Consider the following 18,854-nt stretch of genomic DNA (forward strand, 5'->3'; position numbering starts at 1 on the left):
TACATAAAAGGTTCTGCTCCTTTTACCAGTGTTACCAAATGTAAAGCCTTATTCTGAATACATTTGGGCAAAGTATTTAAAATTACTATTATTATAGCATTTTGGGACACAAACAACCACCACTCCCTGGACAAACTGGAATTACTACAGGAAAATATGAAAAAGAAACAAACTAGACACAAGCTGCTAAAAAAAGTTTCTTTGCATTGGTAAAACCAAACAGAAATAAAACCATAGTAATATAAATAAATAAAATAATAATGTGTAACAATAAAAATACTTAGGGCTCTTACAGTTCCCTTCAGTTTAATAATCTCAACAACATCTAAAAAATACTAGAAGGGTTCAGTGTTCATTTGACAAACGGGCAACTTTTAATTTTTAAATGTGATCAACTAAGAAAAACAAATAGCAATCCAAGTTAAAAACAATTTTCAGCACTATTTTTCCCTGAGTCCGTTAGATAATTTCTGCAATTTTACACACACTTTTCTTTACACATTTTGAATAGTTTTCTCTCCCTAGTCATTCCATTAGGTCTTGAACTCCCACCGACCAAGTCTTAGCAGACCCTGGCGTCCAGGATGTTAGTACGAATTCCTATCCCTTTTATGTAACCCTCTAGCCGCAGAGAGGGATTGCAAATACAATACACCCTTTCACTGTTATCAGATGGTGTGCATAAGAGGCTCCTTTATGCATGAAAATCAGGCTCCATAACTAATTAACTGGCTCTTCAGAAGAAGTAGTGAAACCATGTTTACAACAAACGCTGTCAAATATATATACTAGAACAAGAAGCGCAAAATCGACTATCACTTGTTTTCTACTATAGTATCTTAGATACAACTTTTTAACTGCAGTGCAGTCCTCTAGATGTGAATGTTTGGAAAGACTGTTTGGAACATCTGGAACATTTTTTAAATTCAAGCATTCCCACGAGTATCATTGGAAGACTTCAGGAAATTGCCTTGTACACAATAGTATCTGGAAAACATAAAACACTACTGCAAGGCAGTTTATCTCCTCTGCTGCATGTCCTGCAACATCACATCAGAACTGAAAACAAGAAAAACACTGACAGACAACATGTCGCCATGTCGCTGACAAGACAGAGCCCATGTTTCACCCTGAAAGTTTAATCCCAGCCTGCCTCCACGGGTGCGTGAAGTCAGAGCTGGATAAAATCAAACACCCACTTTCACTCTCCAGCATTAAAGAGGTAAAGGCCTGGTTCTCCTCCCTCTTTGTTTACACTTGAAAAGTAACTTGGTTTCAAGTAAGAAGCTGAACTGGGAGCATGACACCTATAGCTGACCAACTCCATACGCCAAGCAAACCTTTGCAGACGCAAAAACCAGCAGGAGGCTGGGTGCAGTGACCCAGGCAGAAAACACCAGGGCTCTGAGCTCCTAAACAGGCAGCTACAGCAGCAACGAATTCACTAGCCTCCAAAACACGGTACAGCCCCTCCGCAGCCCCACTCACCACTGCAGCACATCTGCTGGAGGAGAATCCAGAGCCCAAAGGCATCAGACAACCATTTCACTAAAGCCTTGCTTTTTTTTCCCCTTGCTCCCTCTGGATTACGGGGATCAACGTAAGCCGGAGGAGGGCCGGCTGCAAACCCAGCATCTGCTCTGGAGACAGACCCAGCCACGCCCCGTGTGCCAGCAAAACTCTCCCTGTCCATCCGCCAGAGATTTGCCGACACAAGGGCAAACGGGATTAGGGCTGCGGCAAATATTTGCCTGTCAGCACTTTATAACGGGTGAGGGTACAGACACGGGCGGGTATTTGGTTTCTAGCAGGGACCCGGGTGACTCTGCTCGTCCTGCAGCTGCCCATTGACCTGTGGGGAGGACTCAGAGGGTCTGTTCAGGGGTGGATGACAGGGGAGATGACAGGGCAGTGTTTATGTCGGCCTAAAATCATGGCTCAAGAGGTGGAAACGATGACACCTAAGGCGACTGGGCCTGGATGCAGGCAGCCATCCACCTAGGCGCTGGCCCTGAGGGATGGGGGGCTGCGGGGACACTGGCCACCATCCAGGCCACCCAGGGCCTGTGTGTGCGGAGCCGGTCACCCCACCGCGGGCTGGGGTGGCCCTGCCGAGCCCGCGCTCCGCTCGCCACAGGGCCGAGCCGGGCTCCCTCCTCCAAGGCCGCCCCGGCACGGAGGGGCCGCGGCCCAGCTCTCTCACCTCTGCGACCCCGTCGGGGCTCCTCCCCTCGGAGCCGAGCTCGGAGCGGCAACAAGTGGAAGCCGCTGAAGTTACTTCCCCTCTCCCCCAGACCACCGCCGCCTCTTCCCCCGCCGCCTCTTTCCCCGCCGCCCTCCGCGTTCCCTCAGGGGCGATTGTGAGGGAAGCGTCGCACGTTACCTGCGCGGCTCGCCGCCATGTCACAGAGAGACGGCCCGGGCTGAGGCTCCGGCTCCGGCGCCGTTCGCCGCTCCCCGCCGACTACAACTCCCGTGAGGCCGCTGGAGGTGCCTCCCCACCCCCGGGGCGGTGGCTGCGTGCAGCGCTACGGGCTCCCGGCCAGGCCCGAGCGCGGCGGTCCCCTCAGCGGGGCGCGGAGGGCCTGACGGGGCAGGGAGGCGGTGGGGTGAGAAAAAGAGGGTTTAAAAATGGATTTGCGGGAAAAATCGCCGCTTTCCCCTACAGCTGCAGGGTTGGGGCGGTTTCCTCCTCAGGGGTATGTGTTTCTGCTACCCTAAAGCGAGGTTGCCTGTCAAAAAGTGTAACTTTCTAATATAGTACCGACTGTCGCTTTTACGACAGTTCAGTATGGATTTTTTGGGGGGTTTGTTTTGTTTTGTTTTGTTTTCATGCATAAGTTCATAAAGCTCAGTGCACGGACAACTGAAGTGAATATGAAAGTCAGGCTCGATGATTCCCGTACACAGCAGATTTCCCCTTTCTGCCCATGTCAGTTGACGAAAATCCTCTTCCCACAGCTGAAAGGCGTAGGTAGGGATGAATAAAGGCCACATACTGCAAGAGACTGGGAGAAAGCGGGTGTGAAACTGGAACAAGAGGTCGCTTCCTCAGGCGAGGTGTGGGGCACGGGGTTCCTAATACTCCCACACCATCTCCCAGCTGGAACCAGGCTCCTTCTACAAGCAAGCTATTTCCACTCATCCTTTTCAAATGTTAACCCTTCCATAAGACATATGATAATCCAAAAGGACATTTCTTTCACAGCGTCTGAAATAGGTGACACTGTTTTGTATTTGAAGTGTACTTGAAAACTAAGTTCCTTTGCTTTTTTCCACATTGTCTTGGTAAATAAATGATTTTGAATAAAACTTGTGACCAAATGGTTTGTCATCTGCTCTTGCCACAACGCTTGTGACTATATTAGTGTCATAAACTTCAGCTTAGGCAGCCATAAGATCAAAGCATCGTATTTTCAAGACTCTGAGGAAATATATGTAGTATGTAGTCACTGACATGTCTCCATCATCCTAATTTTTTCTTCCTCAACTTAAGGATGACTAAGTGACCTTAAGTTTTGGTGAATGATCGTCACCTAATGTATGGTTTTGAACAGCTCAAAAGCATTTTAATATCCTCAGAAGTGCAGGTTATAGGGGTAAGCATGTTGTGGGCACATGACTCATGAAACGCAATGGGATGTCTTACGTAGTTCAGAAGCAGCCTTCGGGCTGAGTTCTCTTGGCACGCTTTGCTGCATCATGCAGTACAGGGCCAGGAGCATCTGCTGAAAACAAATGTTTGTTTTCCATTGATCTGTAGAAAACAGGGTGTCTTCCAAAAGTAACCTCAGAGTCCTCAGTTGCAAATAATGGTAAATCAAATCCCAGATAATTTCACTGCAATGGAGGGGGTTTTATCCATTTTCAAAAAGTCTTTCTGCAGTTTTACTTCTCACTCAAAAATAATCAAGTAGAATGGATTGTTCCTCCTTTCAATTACGTAGTGACAAGCTACTTTCAGAAATACTTATTGACATTAATTATTGAATTATTGCCTGTTTATACATACATCAATTTCTTCAGAGGAGAACATGCTGTTTTCAACTAGGTCTGTGGATGACCAACACTTCCTTAGAATTTTCTATATTTTTCACTTCTTAACAACAAAACAGATTCAATATTTTTGCTTTTTGGGAGCTGCCCTAGAAAAAAAAATGCATAATCTGCTCCATTTGTGTTGCTTTTCTTTATTTTTATTCTGATAGAATTTATTGATTAACTTTTTCATAAACTGTGATAAGCTGGATGGGAATTATTGTCAATTTTACTAGCCCAGGAAAGGCAATATCAGTCATCCCAGCAAAAGGAAAGCCTTTGTTGGGAAAAATCGTTTCACTAGTTAATGGAATGTTACCCTTGCAATCGGAAATATATTCCATAGAGGTAGCCAACTCAATCAACTAAAACTACTAAATTGCTATTTAACATGTGTTAAGGATCATTAAAGGATCATGCTGTATTCTTTAAGTTCTGATCCGTATGGCTAAAATGTAGGCCAAGATAAGTATTTAAGGGCTGAAATCAACTTCTGACATCAGAAGTTAAATCTAATGCAAGCTGCAGTTCTTCTAGAGAGATTCTGAAAATGCAATTTGAATGTGGGTTGGTTTAGGTTTGGGTTTTTTTTTTTTGCATTTTGGTGGCACTAGAAGCCATTTCTATACAAAGTTTGCAAATAAATATAGAATCCTTTAGTTTCAATTGTAATGCGTAAATGTGCTCTGTTTTCATGTGGGAAGAGTTTCCTCCATTCAGGCAAGCCAATTTACATTCACACTGTCTGGCTCATCCTAAAGTAAAATTATACACTGTCATCAATCATCTCATGCTGACACTTCGGTGCCTCATTGACTAGATCAGGTCTTTACTAAACCCTCTTAAATAACTGGGATCTATCAAAAAAAAAAAAAAAGAAAAAGAAAAAAGTTCTCCTGTGGCTATTAGATTCTGTGACTATTTCGTAGTGGTCTCTGAATACGTGTCCATAGATGCATTCTTTCCGTCTGTCTGAGATTATTGTTACATGTGCTACATGTTTTCTTTTAATTTTTTAAAGACTTAATTGATGCTGTATAATAACTGGGGAGGGTTTTGCTTCCACTAGGCACTTGAGGTATTGTATGAGAGTAGCAAGCTCCCAGTTTCCCTGGTCACCCTCAGTGGATTAACATACCATTGTAGCTAGACTGAACAACAGGCTGCTGTTCATCATCAGAGACTTTCTGTGACTGTGGGGAGAAAGCTTTGGAAGCACTTTTTGCATTTGCTTGCATTCTGTTTTGAATAGGTGGACAGTAATTGTCAGTAGGTATAAAGCTGGAAGCAGGCAACAGAAAAAGAACCAGCAAAGCTCTGGAAAACCTTTAGAAGCAAATTTGGCATTTTCAACAAGGTGGCTGAGGCGCTTGCAAGAATGTTCTGCTAATATCAGGTCAGCTTCTGAGACTGACTTCCACCTGAGCACATCGGGGTTTGGAGCTATCGCTGCTCAGAACTGGCTGCATTTCACTTCTGTGCAGACAAAGTAGATACCAAGATTTTGAGCTGGTTCAGTGCTGGTCCAACTGAACCAGCAATGATATGGGGGAGCCAGGACACAGACTCTGGACTGTGCAGTTTAAATGAACCAGAGTCTTTTGTATACATATAGAGGTGTGGCACGTGGATAAAGAGCATACTAGGTCTTAGGAGATTAAGAAGCTGGTTAAGATGGCTGGAAGGTAGTCGCCATCAGGAAACAGAACGTGACCTCAGAAAGCAGCATTGTTTGGAGGAATGAAACAAACTAAAAAGTATTTTGGATTTGGTATCTCAGCAGTTCCTGAATAAGGAGAGAGTACTCCACTCCCTGCACTTTTCTCTGTCATTCTCAGTTCTTTGCTTCACTCCAGCCAGGATCTTCAATCTTACACTGTTCATTGCACAAGTCAGTGAAGGCTTTGGACATGAAACCCTAACTTTTCAGTTTTGAGTTCTGTGTTCAGTTCTCTTGAAGGACTGTGTTCTTCAGGCTGAATTCTTCTCTAAAACAATCTTTTGGCAACATTTACTTGGTTTAATGTTGCTCCAGCAACAAATAATAAAAATCAGGGAGTAGTTTAGGTCTGAAGGGACGTCTGGAGGTCTCTACTCCAAACCTCTGCTCAAAGTAGGTCTAATCAGATGAGGTTGCTCAAGGTCCAGTCAACTCTTGAACCACCTCTCTGAGTCTGTGTTCCTGTATTTGATTGTCCTTGTAAAAAACCAAATGCTTATGCCTAATTGAAATATCCCATGTTCCAGTTTGTGCCCATTGCTGTTCACCTCTGAGAAGAGTCTATCTCCATCTTCTCTGTATACTCCAGTCAGGCAGTTGCAGATTCAGCCTGCTCTCCTCTGAGCCTTCTCTTCCTAAGGCCATATGAATGCAGCTCCTGCAGCCTCTCCCCATCCATCATGTTCTCCAGGCCCTGAATGGCTTGAAGGCCTCTGCTGGATTCCTTCCAGTATGTCCATGACTTCCATATACTGGTGAGCTCAAAACTAGACACCTACTCCAGATGCAGCCTCACAAGTGCCAAGTAGTGGGGAAGGATCACTTCTCTGGACCTGCAGGTTACACTCTCGCTAGTACAGCCCAGGATGTGGTTGGCCTCCTTTGCTGTGAGTGTGCTTGCTGGCTTGTGATCAAAGACCCCCAGATCCTCTTCTTCCAAGCTCCTTCCCAGGCACCTGCCCTCCTCAACCTGTATAGTTATTCCATCCCAGACACAAGGCTTTGCAAATAAAGTAAAAAATGAATAATCATTGTGTTGGCAAACCACAAATTGTTTTCTGCAAGGCCAAACTTACTGGGTTCTCTGATCTTTCACTGCTGTAACACTCTTAGATGAAGAAGGTGAGATGCAGAGAAAGACTGCTAGCAGCAGTCCCTTCCCATGGGTGACTGCTGTGAGATGGCTTCAGGGTTCTTTGTATTTCAAACATGGATAGGGTTCCTTATGTGAGTAAATGGCCTTAGGGCTCACTTTCAACATTCAGTATGCTTAGGAGCAAGTGAGTTCATATCAAGAATAGCTCTATGCTGGTAGGTGAAGCACCGTTGTGTTTGTCCCTCCTTTATGATGATATACAACTGGTCTTCATAGGTCATTTTTACCGGTACTTCTTATTGTCTGTTCTCATTTTGACTGACAGCAAACTCTTGTATTGTTTTCCTTTCTAATTTTTGTGCTTGCTTTAGTATTACTTCCTGAAGAACATGTGGGCATCTAATCAGTACAGCAAATATCAGTCAAACTTCTCTCCCTTTAACACAGGCCCTTCCTATTTAAACACTGGATGAGCAAGAGCATTTTAAAATGCTGAGTAACCATAAGGAGGAGATAAAATAGAATTTTATTTATGATTTTAACAACACTAGTGGTATTTTCAAAATATTGAGTTATAATTGGAGGTATCCTGACTCCCAATGAAAATACTCCTGGCAATAAGCAGTGCATGCTGTGCTTTGCCCAATGCATTGCACTTGTTTATGAGTCTGATTCTTGCTCTGATTATGATCAGAAGCAAAATTATCATTGATTTTCATAGGAACAGGATGCTTTCTTAAATGTGTGAATTTTAAGTTTGCTTATTTTATTTAAGACTGTTTGCATTAGTGGTGGAAAGGATTAATTTGGTTACCTGCCTTACCCCTGTCAGTGAGGATTTTCCCTACAGGCAGATCACTGACTGATGCAGGCTCCCATGGCCGCACAGAAGGTGGGAGCTCTGACAGGCTATGGCAGTCATGCTCAGTTTTGTGTTGAGCTGCTGAAAAGTCAGGTAGGGAGAGGGGCCCAATCCAGCTAAAAGTTGCTTGTGGGTGAAGCCATTGTTCTTCCATTCCCACTGGATGGAACCTAATATGGACTTAATCAGAGCAGCAAGAGCATGTCCGTTTAACTATAACTTGCAGTTAGGGTTAGAGGTGCCATCCTGTGTAAAGGCACCCCTGGTAGTACTGTGACCACTCAATCTGACACCACTCCCCTCCCCCAAATAGACTGTGGTTTCCAAAAGCAATTAATTTCTCCTTTTTCACTTCACAAACTTCTTTCTCTCAGTTCTGCATTTGCTCAGACCACATAATAGTTGATTGATTGAGTGAGTGAAATTAAAGATTCAAGGTCCCCTGAGCATTATGTTTTACCCAAAGCAGTCTGTATTTTCCAAGTATCTGGAGCTCCTAGAAGGAAGATGCCCATCTCCAGACCTGCACCGAGCATATCCTGTGGCTTTAGCAACATAGGTATTTAATAATGTGCATAAACAAAGATGGAAGCTACACCAATATATTTCTTCTTAACAATGGGTATAGCTCCAAGTGCCTTACAGGTCTCTGTGCCTAGTAGCAGAGTTTGGAGAGAGGGGTACTACCTATAGCAGAGGAGAATTGCTTTGGGACTGCTTAAGTAGACTGGACATATAGTTGTCTGCAGGACAGGGAAGGGTGCACGTGATGGTGCTGAGGGCATTGCCCAATATGCAAGGTGCTATCTATTGCCTCTAAAGGCCATGATGATCAGGGGAGGTCCCTGATGATTTGAAAAAGGCAAAGGTCACGTCCTTTTCCAAAAAAAGGCAAGAAGGACAATCCAGGGAACTACAGGCTGGTCAGTCTCACCCCTGTGCCCTGGAAGATGATGGAGCAAATCCTCCTGGAAGCCATTACCAGACAGATGCAGGACAAAAATGTTTGGGAACAGCCAGCACAGATTTACCAAGAAAAAACAGTGCCTGACCAACTCGACTGTCTTCTGCAATGAGATGACTGGCTCTGTGAATGAGGGGAAAGATGTGCATGTCATTTACCTTGACTTCTGCAAGGCTTTTGACAAAGTCCCCCACAGCATCTTTGTAGCCAGATCGGGAAGATACAGACTGAATGGGTGGACTACAAAGTGGATAAAAAACTGACTGGACAATCAATCAGGCTCAAGGGTAGTGGTCAATGGTTTGAAGTCTCAATGAGTGGCTGGTTATGAGTGGCATGCTTTGGGGATCAGTACTGAGGCTGACACTGTTTAATAGCTTCATTAACAACCTGGACCGTGGGACAGGGTGCAGCTTCAGCAAGTTCAAGATACACAGTGAGTTGTAGGGCTGCCGTGCAAGGAGATGTCAGCAAGCTTGAAGAATGATCTGACAGGAGCCCTGGAATTTCAACAATGGCAAATGCAAAGTCCTGCACCTGGGGTGGCTTAACCCCCTGCAAGAGCATGGGCTGGGGGCCACATGGCTAGAGGTCAGCTTTGCTGGAAAAGATCTGGGGGTTCGAGTGGACAAGAAGTTGAACACAACTCAGTGATGTGCCCTTGCAGCAGTGAAGACTAACTGTGTATGGACCTGCATTGCCAACAGGTTGAGGGGAGCCTTTATTGCCCTCTACCTGATGTTGATGTGGTCACATCTGCAGTAGCATATCCAGTTTTGGGGCCCCCAATACAAGAGAGAGATTGACTGAAGTGAGTCCAATGGAGGACCACCAAGATGGTTAGGAAGTTGGAGTACATGACATACGAGGAGGCTAGATTGGCTGGGGTGTGTTTAGCCCCAGGAAAAAACAAGGCTTAGGGGAGATCTGATGGCTCTTTTCCATTATGTAATGCAAGGACACAGAGAAGGCAAGGAAGAGGCAACATCATCAGGTTGCAGCAAAAGAAATTTTGTTCTTGTAGAAGGGAAAAAAATCCACTGTGAGAGTTGTTAAGCATTGGAACAGGGACCCAGAGGAGCCATGCAGTCCTTGTTCTTGGAGATTTTCAGAGTTTGACCAGACAAGGCGCTGAGCAACCTTGTCTAACTGGGAAGACAGAATGGCTGTGAGCAGGGTGGAGGAGTGGATGACCTCCAGAAGCCTCTTCCGAGATAAATTAAACTATGAAAATTCACAATTACTTCTTCAATTGAAAATACCTGAACCATAATAGTTGGTTATCAAAGGCAGAGAATAATAGTCACAGTGTAGTATTGCATTGAATTTCTGAATGTTTATTAGTACCACTTCATTATATCAGGAGGGGAAATCTCCACATGCTGAGTTACTTTGGTTATGGTAGGCGGCAGTACAATTGGGTAATATTAAGCATTCCCTTTACATGCTCAGATGTACTGTAACAAAATATGCTCAAGCTACAAACAGGTTTAAACAACTTGTTAAAAACTAGGCAGAGCAGGATCATTTCAATCTTTCGTGCTTTTGTTATACTTCTTGACTTTTTTTAGCTAAATGCAAAATGTATTGACAGTAAAGATTTCAGGGTAGTGTAGCTCTAGGACAATGAGTTGAATGACAGTTTGTTGAAATGATGTAGGTGCACAAGACCTTCTTTTACTCATCATCACAGCATTTTCCTCTTGTAGAGCTTTGCTGGTACCCGTGAAGTTGGAACAGGTTGCCCAGAGAAGCTGTGGATGCCCCCTCCCTGGCAGTGTTTAAGGCCAGGTTGGATGGGGCTTTGAGCAACCTGGTCTAGTGCAAAGGTGTCCCTGCCTGTGGCAGGGGGGTTGGAACTAGATGATCTTTAAGGTCCCTTCCAACCCAAACCATTCTATGATTCTATGATTCTAAGTGCCATTCAGCTACACTGGAGTACGCACTACGTATTACACTGCCTGAGGAAAAAAACCTGCCGAGCTATCATGAAGAAGAATATCAGTTTCCATGAGAAAAAAAGCCACGAGGTTTGATTGGTGTAATCAGAACTTGAATGGTTTTGTTGCAAAAATGTGTGCTGTTGAAGTGAATTCCCTCAACGTGCTTTTAGTTGGGAAATAAAGTTTTAGTGGTCATGTAAAAACACTCCTGCACTTAACACAACTTAGCAACATTTCCAAAGCCAGGTTTATGCAAATACTTGCACTTCACTTCCCACCTGCCCACGTAGATGAGATGCATGCATAAAATGAAAGACTTGCGTGTGGCCAGGCAGCTGATTAGACCATATGCTCGCACACCTCAGAGATGCAAGCGTATCTGGTATTTAGACAGATGTGAAGCACGTCAAAACCAAACATATGGCTGGCTTTGTGATCAGGTTTTAAGGAGAGATTTAAACATCTCTGCGAAGCAGTTTTTAAAAGGTTGTGAAGAAGCAAGCATCCAAGTATATAGGCTAAAACCTGCTGCTCTGGCTTCCTAAAAAAAGGTGGGGGGCAAACTTTAATTTTACAAATAAAGCAAGCTATTTCTATCCTGCTATTAAAAAAGCCATTTGTTCTTGCACTATAACCTTTTTAGAAAGTTTAATTCTTCTCAGCACCATGGCAAAGGGACAAAAGGAGGGAGAGGGCATTTAGAGACAAATATACTCCTGTGCTGCTCCGGAGATTGGCTGCCGATCCACTGCAACTGCCTGAAGGGATATTCAGAGACTGGAAGGTGCCTACAGCAGGAGGAGTACCAGGAGGAAAACTAATATCCTAGTAAAGTGTCTTCTTAACAGCTTGTGTTCCTTCCAGGGCTCTCACAAACTTTCCATTTCAGACCCAAAAGACTACTTCTACACTAAGCTAGTTATATATATATTTATCTACCAACAGATAAAAGAACATTTGCACTGAGAACTTCAGAGGCTTGAGGTCTTGTAGCTATTGTCAGGCCAGTTAATCCTGAGACTCCCCAAAAGAGAGAACCAATGAGTTCAGCACTAATAAACACTGTAAAGCATTAAAAGCTACAGAAATACATATGTGTCCATTGCTATATATCAATCCAAGTATATTAAGTCAGGCAAGACAGCAACATGCAACACCATTTATGTTAAAACCTGATATTTTAGCTCCCAAAGGCAAAAGCAAAATATTTTTCCTTTTAAAAAGAAAGTATAAATGAGAGAAAATCCATCTCACTGTGCAAAAAGTCATAAACATAAGACTTACAGGCCAATGAAGTAATTTCTCAGCATTCTCAGCTCTCCATCGCACTGCAAATAATAAATTTTTTATTACTTTCTACACACAGCATGTTTGCAAAGTGTAAATTTGTGTCTTTCTCAGGAAAGTGCCTCTACGAATTAGAGATTATCCATGGCTTTTGAAATCTGAAAGTTCATCCCAGATCAGTGCTAATAGTTAGGTCTCGCTTCAGTAGATGGACGCATCTTCATAGTGGAATTTGCCTTGAAAGCAGATCCTGGGGCTGGAGACTTGACCATTGCCACAGGGTAAATATTGACTGCATAAATGTAACAAATGCCTCTTGAACTTGACTCCAACAAAAACATAGAGCACAGGGTTGAGGCAGCAGTGGAAGAAAGCAATTTTACGGCTGATGTGAAAGGCAAGGTTGGTGTCTTTTTCGTACTGACAGGTAGGCGATGGAAAAGTAAGCAGAAAGCTGAGGATGTTGTAAGGTGCCCAGCTCAGGAAAAAAGCCACCACAATAATAAAGATGAGTTTCACAGTTCTGTGCTTTCGGCGAGATCTTGTTCTGAGCAGGATTATCAGTATCTTGAGGTAACAGAATATGATAACCCCAAAGGACAACAGGAAGAGTACGTTTCTCTGATAAATGTCCACCTTTTTCCATTTCCAGTCAGCATAATCACAGGTCTTGTCCCCTTCCAAGTTTTCTTGCACTGTGGTGTGAATCACCTCAGGAACCACAATTAATATGCTACCGGTCCAAACAACAAAGCTCACCAGAAAACCACAGCGCTGTGTCTGGGATCTCAAAGTCGAGAGAGGATTCACTACAGACAAGTACCGCAGGATAGTCATGAGAGTCAAAAAGAAAACACCGCTGTAGTAGCCGATGGAGAAAACAGCGTTCACTGCTTTGCAAAGGAACTCACCAAAAATCCACCCAAAGGACTGGTCCACTGCCCAGAAAGGCAGCATGCAGGAGAAGACTAAATCAGAGACACAGAGATTCATGATGAAGACGTTTGTTAAAGACGTAAGGTTTTCATATTTGAATAGGATCCATAACACTAGAGTGTTTCCTAGCAGGCTGAGCAAAAATGCCAGAGTGTAGAGGACAGTAGTGAGATGGGTGTAAAAAACAAAATAGTTACCCATTTCGCAGACATTGCTTTCATTTAAAAAGTATTCATATGAGTAATTAAAATCTGAATCAGGTGGATAATGTTCTTCATCCATTTGTCTGTGCAAACCTCGCACTGTTCTCCAGCAGCTACTTTGAAGAACCACAACAATCAAACCAAATTTTGGTGAAAATCAACCCAATAACTAAACTCCCACTGTGGAGACTTCTGTTTTAAGAGACAAAAAGAAGCAGTGAAACTACCTTATTTGTCCTGTTTTTGGGAGAGAAAGGAGTCATTTCCTCTTATGACTAGAGCATGAACAGGTAGATACTAAAGATTTATGCTCAAAACAACGTCAAGATCTTAAATACTTAAGAAGTCAGAAACTAAGATGTTTCTAAAACAATATGGTCAGTGACAACTGCTAATTACTAAGCTTCCACTACATGAAGGTTGAGGGTTCATTGTTTTTTAATGTAAGTATCCCAGGTGCCAAGCCTTTCAAATCTGCTACTTTTTAAAGTTTTCTGGAATGGTATCAAATTCCTAAACACTTCACCATACATATGATTCTTTGTCACCGAGGTTCAGCACTGCAGAAACTTAAAAAGCTGAGCAGTACCAGTGTCAACAAGTGTAAGCACTAAGAATGGAAAAAGATGTGTTTCGTACAGATTTTCATCTTGAGGTTGGTTGGTATCTAAAATCTCCAAGCTGTGATGGAAGCATCCCCACATTGGGTGCTCTGTGCATCTCTGTGGCCTGCTGATTCTCAAGGATATGACAGGAACAGAGTTCCCATCACACCCATTTCTGGGGGCTGCTGCCCTCTGCCTGTCTGCCTATCTTCAGGTAGGAATTTAATCCCAACTGGATGGTTGGTTGAAATTGGCCAACAATGTCAAAGATTACTGGGACTTGGAAGACGACATACAATCAGGTGAACATACAAGGGTAGCAAGGTTGCAGTAGCCTCATTTCTTTATGAAATTAACCTAAAAAACAGATATAGAAAAATTAGTAATGGCTCCAACCAACAGTTCAAAGTCTATATAAACATTATCCCAGATGAAGGCTTACCTGCAGCACCGTGTTTGGATCCTGATTTGACTGACGCCAGTGAGAGACCTGGCACAGATTTCTTTGGAAGTACAGTTGCAAGAAAGAAACTCCACAACTCAGGCCAAAATTGTGCTGGTGACATTTTTCTTTTTGGATTAGTGAAGGCAGAATCTGCCTGCTACAGCCAGGAAAAGACACGCCGCCTTTGGAGGACAGGAAGGTTATGTCTACGCCAGGAAAGCGTGCCAGGGAGCATTGCTGGCTGCCAGCATTTAATGTCATCCGTGGGGGTAGGTGGCTCAGGTCAGCCAGAGCTTGGTACAGGGAGCACAGGCCAGGGACCATCTCTCCATTGGAGTGTAGCCGCCCGGTTTTGGAGGTGAGGGATGTGCAAGATTCAGTACGGTGACAGCAAGTGGCCCTGGCAGGTTTATCACCAGAGGCACAGTCCTAACTGGAAGTTGTGCCTGTGGCCCTCAGTCTGTACCATGCTGCCATCTTCAGGCATGCAGGACAAGGCCCTGCTGAGGCTGTCATCCTCTGGTTTTACTTGATGGTACAGATGACACTGAAGCAATACATGAGTTAGATTGAGGTCTTGACCATGTTTCCTGTTTCAGCTCAGGCTGGAGGTATGGCTCCTCCCTAGCAGCTGTCCTAAGGGTGAAGAGGAACTTCTTTGCAAAGAGTAAAGTTTCTCCATGGATGAGATGACAGTGCTGACCACTGTCTTCACCACTTACTCTCTCCTCCCATGCTGGTCACTCAGTGCCAGCAAGCCCCCAGGCAGGACTGCCCACCCGCCAGGAGCTACACAGGGCTGCTGCTGGGCTGCTCCTTGCCTCTGCCACCATTGCTGCTGGCCCCTGACACAAGGACCTTCTCACAAAGACCTTAGCCTTGATCCCTGCCTCTGCCTGGGAATTATTCTGACCTGCACACATCCTGCCCCTCACCACCCTGTGTTATTCTGCTCTTCACACCCCTGCTGAAGGGCAGGCAGTGGTTAGAGACCCAGGTATCCTCTGCGGAGCATCGCTCGCTCTCTTGCTCGCTGTCAGGAGTTGAGCAATGCTTGCAAAACAGAGTGTGCCATTTTGCAAAGGTATTTTGAGATTATGTCAGATAATGGTTAAGTGCCAAGTTAAAAAAGGATATGAACCCATCTATTTTCTTCACAGGTCAGGTGATAAGAGGTTGTAAATTGTTTCTACATGCCGAACAGGCTCCGTTTTCCCGTGTCCATCTTCCCTGAGAGCACTGATGCTGAGCACGCAGGTGCTTGAGTCAGGCAGGCGTGTGTCTGAGATTGGAAACCCTCCTAGGAGCTCCTGCTGTTTCCGTCTTCAGATCTCCGAATGCCTTGGTACCTTAGGCAACTGACTCAAAAGCCTCTGTCTTGTGCTCTGAGACGAGACAGAGGAACGGTTGCATGGGGCCAGGTCAGGAAATTCAAAGTCTTCCTTCCAATTTTGTGCTCGGCACTTCCAGAGAAAGTAGAAAAATGCTTCCCTGAAGTAGCTTGTTCTTGGTTGCTTCTTAGTGCTGCATGGTTCGCTCTTTGCTAATGCTCTGGTTCACAAAACAAGTTAATTTGTCTCTCTTGGATTTCCTGCTCAGTGCCACTGCCAAAGCCGTAAATCCGGACAGCAGACATTTGAGCAGCCAGAAAAAGACACTATGTCTGCAGGCAGACAAGCTTGAGGGCCACCGATGTGCCTGTGGAAAGCTACACAGCAAGGCGTAGTCCCTGATGCCCAGAGCTCACCACCTTGGCATCCAAGGAGCCCAAGAGAGGCCAAGATGCACCACAGCATCCACCACCACATTCATCTCCTCAGTTTCCAAGTGCCCACCAACTCCCAGGTGCCTTGTCCTCATCAGGTCACATCATTTCCACAGCTTGCTCTTGAAGAGGTGGTAATTTAACCTCCATTTACCTCAGCTGTTACTCTTCCTCCCTCAGCTATTGCACCTTTCCCAGGCTGGCATCCTCAGCTTTCCTCGTCGCCTCCTGTCTGCTGAGGACTCTGAAATCGTGTGATCCAGCTCCTCCTCTCCCGTTTGCTGGGGGTTCAGGTGCTGCGGGTGTTGCACCACCGTTGTTCACACTGACTGCAGGCTGCCTGGTGCATGGTACCTCCACGCTGTGCTCCCAGTGCAGGTGAGACCTCGATGGAGGACCTCGCTGCCGACCTGCCCTCAGAGGTGGCTCAACGTTCTCAGTGTAATCATAGCTTTGCACTGCATGCTTGGTTATAACCAATCTATACGATGCAGCATGCCATGCCATGTCGCCTGGTGCAGGCTCCATGTCATTAAAGACGGAGGCTCCAGCCTACAAAGCATCAGACCTCCTGGATGGCTGATCAGGACTAAGTATGTGCTTTGATGCTATGTTTGTACCAGCTGGGCTGCTGTCCGTCAGGTTGTTGTAGTAAGGAGCTCCTTGTGGGAACCTAAGGCACTTGGATCTTTCCCTTCTTGCTTCAGATTTGGTATAAAACTCCTGGGATCAAACCCTATGTTTTTGCTCTATTGTATTTTATCTCCTCGCTTTCCACTCTATAAATAAGAAATGCTTTGCATGGATTTTCAGTTAAGACATGTGCAAAGGAGATGATAGAAACTTAATGTGATTGAATCAACAGGCTAAGAACATGTTAGCATCACACATGCAATACAAATCATGCAACTGTGTTCAGTATATATATAATGGTGCAAGTGAGAGCAGAAGTTGGCTGAAAGATGGAAATCACCTTAATTTCTGTTGTCAGGACAAATAGGAACAGAGGAAAAACACATCCTACAGTTTAAAGCCATTTCTGCCCTTATGAAGTGCACTCAGCAAGGCATTCAACATCCATTTCACTCTTGGCCAGAAACAACTGCTTTTCCAGAAGCTGTCATTTTCTACCAGTGCTGTTCTTTGCCTTGGAGCATCATGGAAAAAAGGATTTTAATACAGAAATGTGGAAGTCCTATTATTAGCGGCCTCTAATTCAATTTTGCTTTTCTTTGAAAATTGAGCTCGACTTCCTCTGTCAGCTGGAGATATGTATTGCTCATCAGTGTATATCTTTTTTAAACTGAGCATTTGAAAGAGTGGCTGGGAGAAGTTGTGTCTGCTCCCTTCACAGGCAGGGGAGGGAGAGGCACTGGGAGGAGCCACATCGCTCCTCACTGGGTGTTACACCAGCCTCCTCCTGAGGCAGAGGCAGCTGAGACAGCTCCCTTTAAGAAGATTCCTGGCATTTACACAGACAAACTGAGGTTAAGCTCATCTTAATTGTAAAGGACCAGGGGAATATAGTAGAGAGAAGCCCCCTACCATAAGGCAGGCACTGATGGGAGCTACCTCGAAAGCATTTTAACTCACTTTATTCAAACTCCTGCTGGAGCCACTGGGGTTCACAGCTTGTTCTCCGGGTTTCTCAGGGGGAAAAAAAAATAGCTAGCTGGCTTTGCAGGCTGGTTTGCACTTTAGCTACCCAGGCAGCAAAAGTCAAGTCAGAAAATAAATTTCTGTTCCCCTAAACTGGAATTTATCTGGTAGCTGCTTCCTTAATCGATCTCTTGTTCCAATTTGGGATAGGAAGAAAAATCCCAAATGTGGCTCTTTTTGGCAGGAAGGGGTTTTAGTTTTGCAAACAGGTTTATGGAGCAGCCTTTTTTATTTAAAGGAATTTAAAACATGTTAAATAATGTTTCTGCTACCCTAACTATGACTGTTATCAGCCTCGGAGCACACCCTTGGAGCCACATGTAGAAGATGGACAGCAAAGTCCTGGAAGTCATGACCAGGATGTAGACTTGGCCCATCGCGCAAATGCACTCTGGGCAGTCGATCTGCACTGGTGGGTGAAACAACTTTTTGTCTGCCTTGGAGGAGTTTTGCACATGGTAACAAACTCTTTCAGGACATGGGTAAAGTGAAACGTCAGTAGGACTTCCTTTGCCCAATTGAGTTTCGCAGAGCCCCAAGAAGCCCAGCTTCTCACAAAAACTCTTACCCTATTTTTAAAGCAAAACCTGCTCTTGAATTGGGGTCATTTTCTGAGACCGATGCTTCCACCCGTGCCCCACGGGTTTCACAAGGCAGGTACAAGACACGTGGTCAGCCCAGCTCCTTGGTGGTCCTGCCCCCTGTTCCCCCTGAGCTCTGCCTCTCAGCCCTGGCCATCAGCCCTGTGATAACCCCAGTCTAGGAGGGAAGAAACATCTCAGATTAAGAGCCTGGACTCCACTCATGAAACATATATGAGTTTACATACTAAATACCACTACAGTCAAGGCAGGATCAGCTTATGGTATTTACGTAGACACATAGAATTAATGCTTGTGGGACTTACCATGAAAAGAACGATATTGTTCAGAAGTGCTGCCACAGCACTGCTGAAGCAGCAGCCCTCCCCCTCATCCAAAGCCACCATGGGGGTAAAATTAGCAGCCAAGTCTGTTTTTACAATGAGGAAGAGGTTATGATGTTCTTTTCTCTTGCTCTCCAGCTTCTGCTTTCCTAAGAGCTACAAACACACCCTCTAGTCCCTTTATCACAGTTTCGCTGTATCTTTGTCTGTTCCAGAGGGTTTTTTTGGGGAAAAAATCTGGCGTTTGCACTCTGCTTTTGAACCAGCTGCTGCCTTTACTTCTATCCCAAACTATACCTCTGGACAGAAGGGACAGCAGGGAACGAAAATGTCGCTGCAGGTCACCTGCTGTCAACAGGATGGGTTGGCATTTGGTGGGTCCCTCCTGGAGCACCGCAGCAGCCCC

At 44.8% G+C, this 18,854-nt stretch overlaps 2 protein-coding genes across 4 annotated transcripts in view; both read right to left on the bottom strand.

Annotated features, from left to right (window-relative positions):
• Nucleotides 1-2,470, bottom strand: part of FYCO1 (FYVE and coiled-coil domain autophagy adaptor 1) — a 57,509-nt gene extending 55,039 nt beyond the window's left edge. The window contains exon 1 of one of the 3 annotated variants that reach the window (XM_068404795.1): nucleotides 2,384-2,470. The gene's annotated coding sequence lies outside the window, so the exon portion shown is untranslated. Of the gene's footprint in view, nucleotides 1-1,488; nucleotides 1,566-2,383 lie in introns of those variants that run through there. The other 2 variants (XM_068404801.1, XM_068404797.1) reach the window with 2 other exon arrangements.
• Nucleotides 2,471-12,111: 9,641 nt separating this feature from the next.
• On the bottom strand, nucleotides 12,112-13,128 carry XCR1 (X-C motif chemokine receptor 1). Its single transcript, XM_068405544.1, has one exon. It carries the CDS (start codon nucleotides 13,126-13,128, stop codon nucleotides 12,112-12,114), a length of 1,017 nt encoding a protein of 338 aa, XP_068261645.1.
• Between the last annotated feature and the right edge of the window lie 5,726 nt (nucleotides 13,129-18,854).

Source organism: Nyctibius grandis, chromosome 7, assembly GCF_013368605.1.
Source record: "Nyctibius grandis isolate bNycGra1 chromosome 7, bNycGra1.pri, whole genome shotgun sequence".
In the NCBI taxonomy this organism is placed as follows: Eukaryota; Metazoa; Chordata; class Aves; order Nyctibiiformes; family Nyctibiidae; genus Nyctibius; species Nyctibius grandis.

Bases quoted from the DNA above. Each gene is read 5' to 3' on its own strand.
- XCR1 (XM_068405544.1), bottom strand. From the start codon at position 13,128: ATGGATGAAGAACATTATCCACCTGATTCAGATTTTAATTACTCATAT.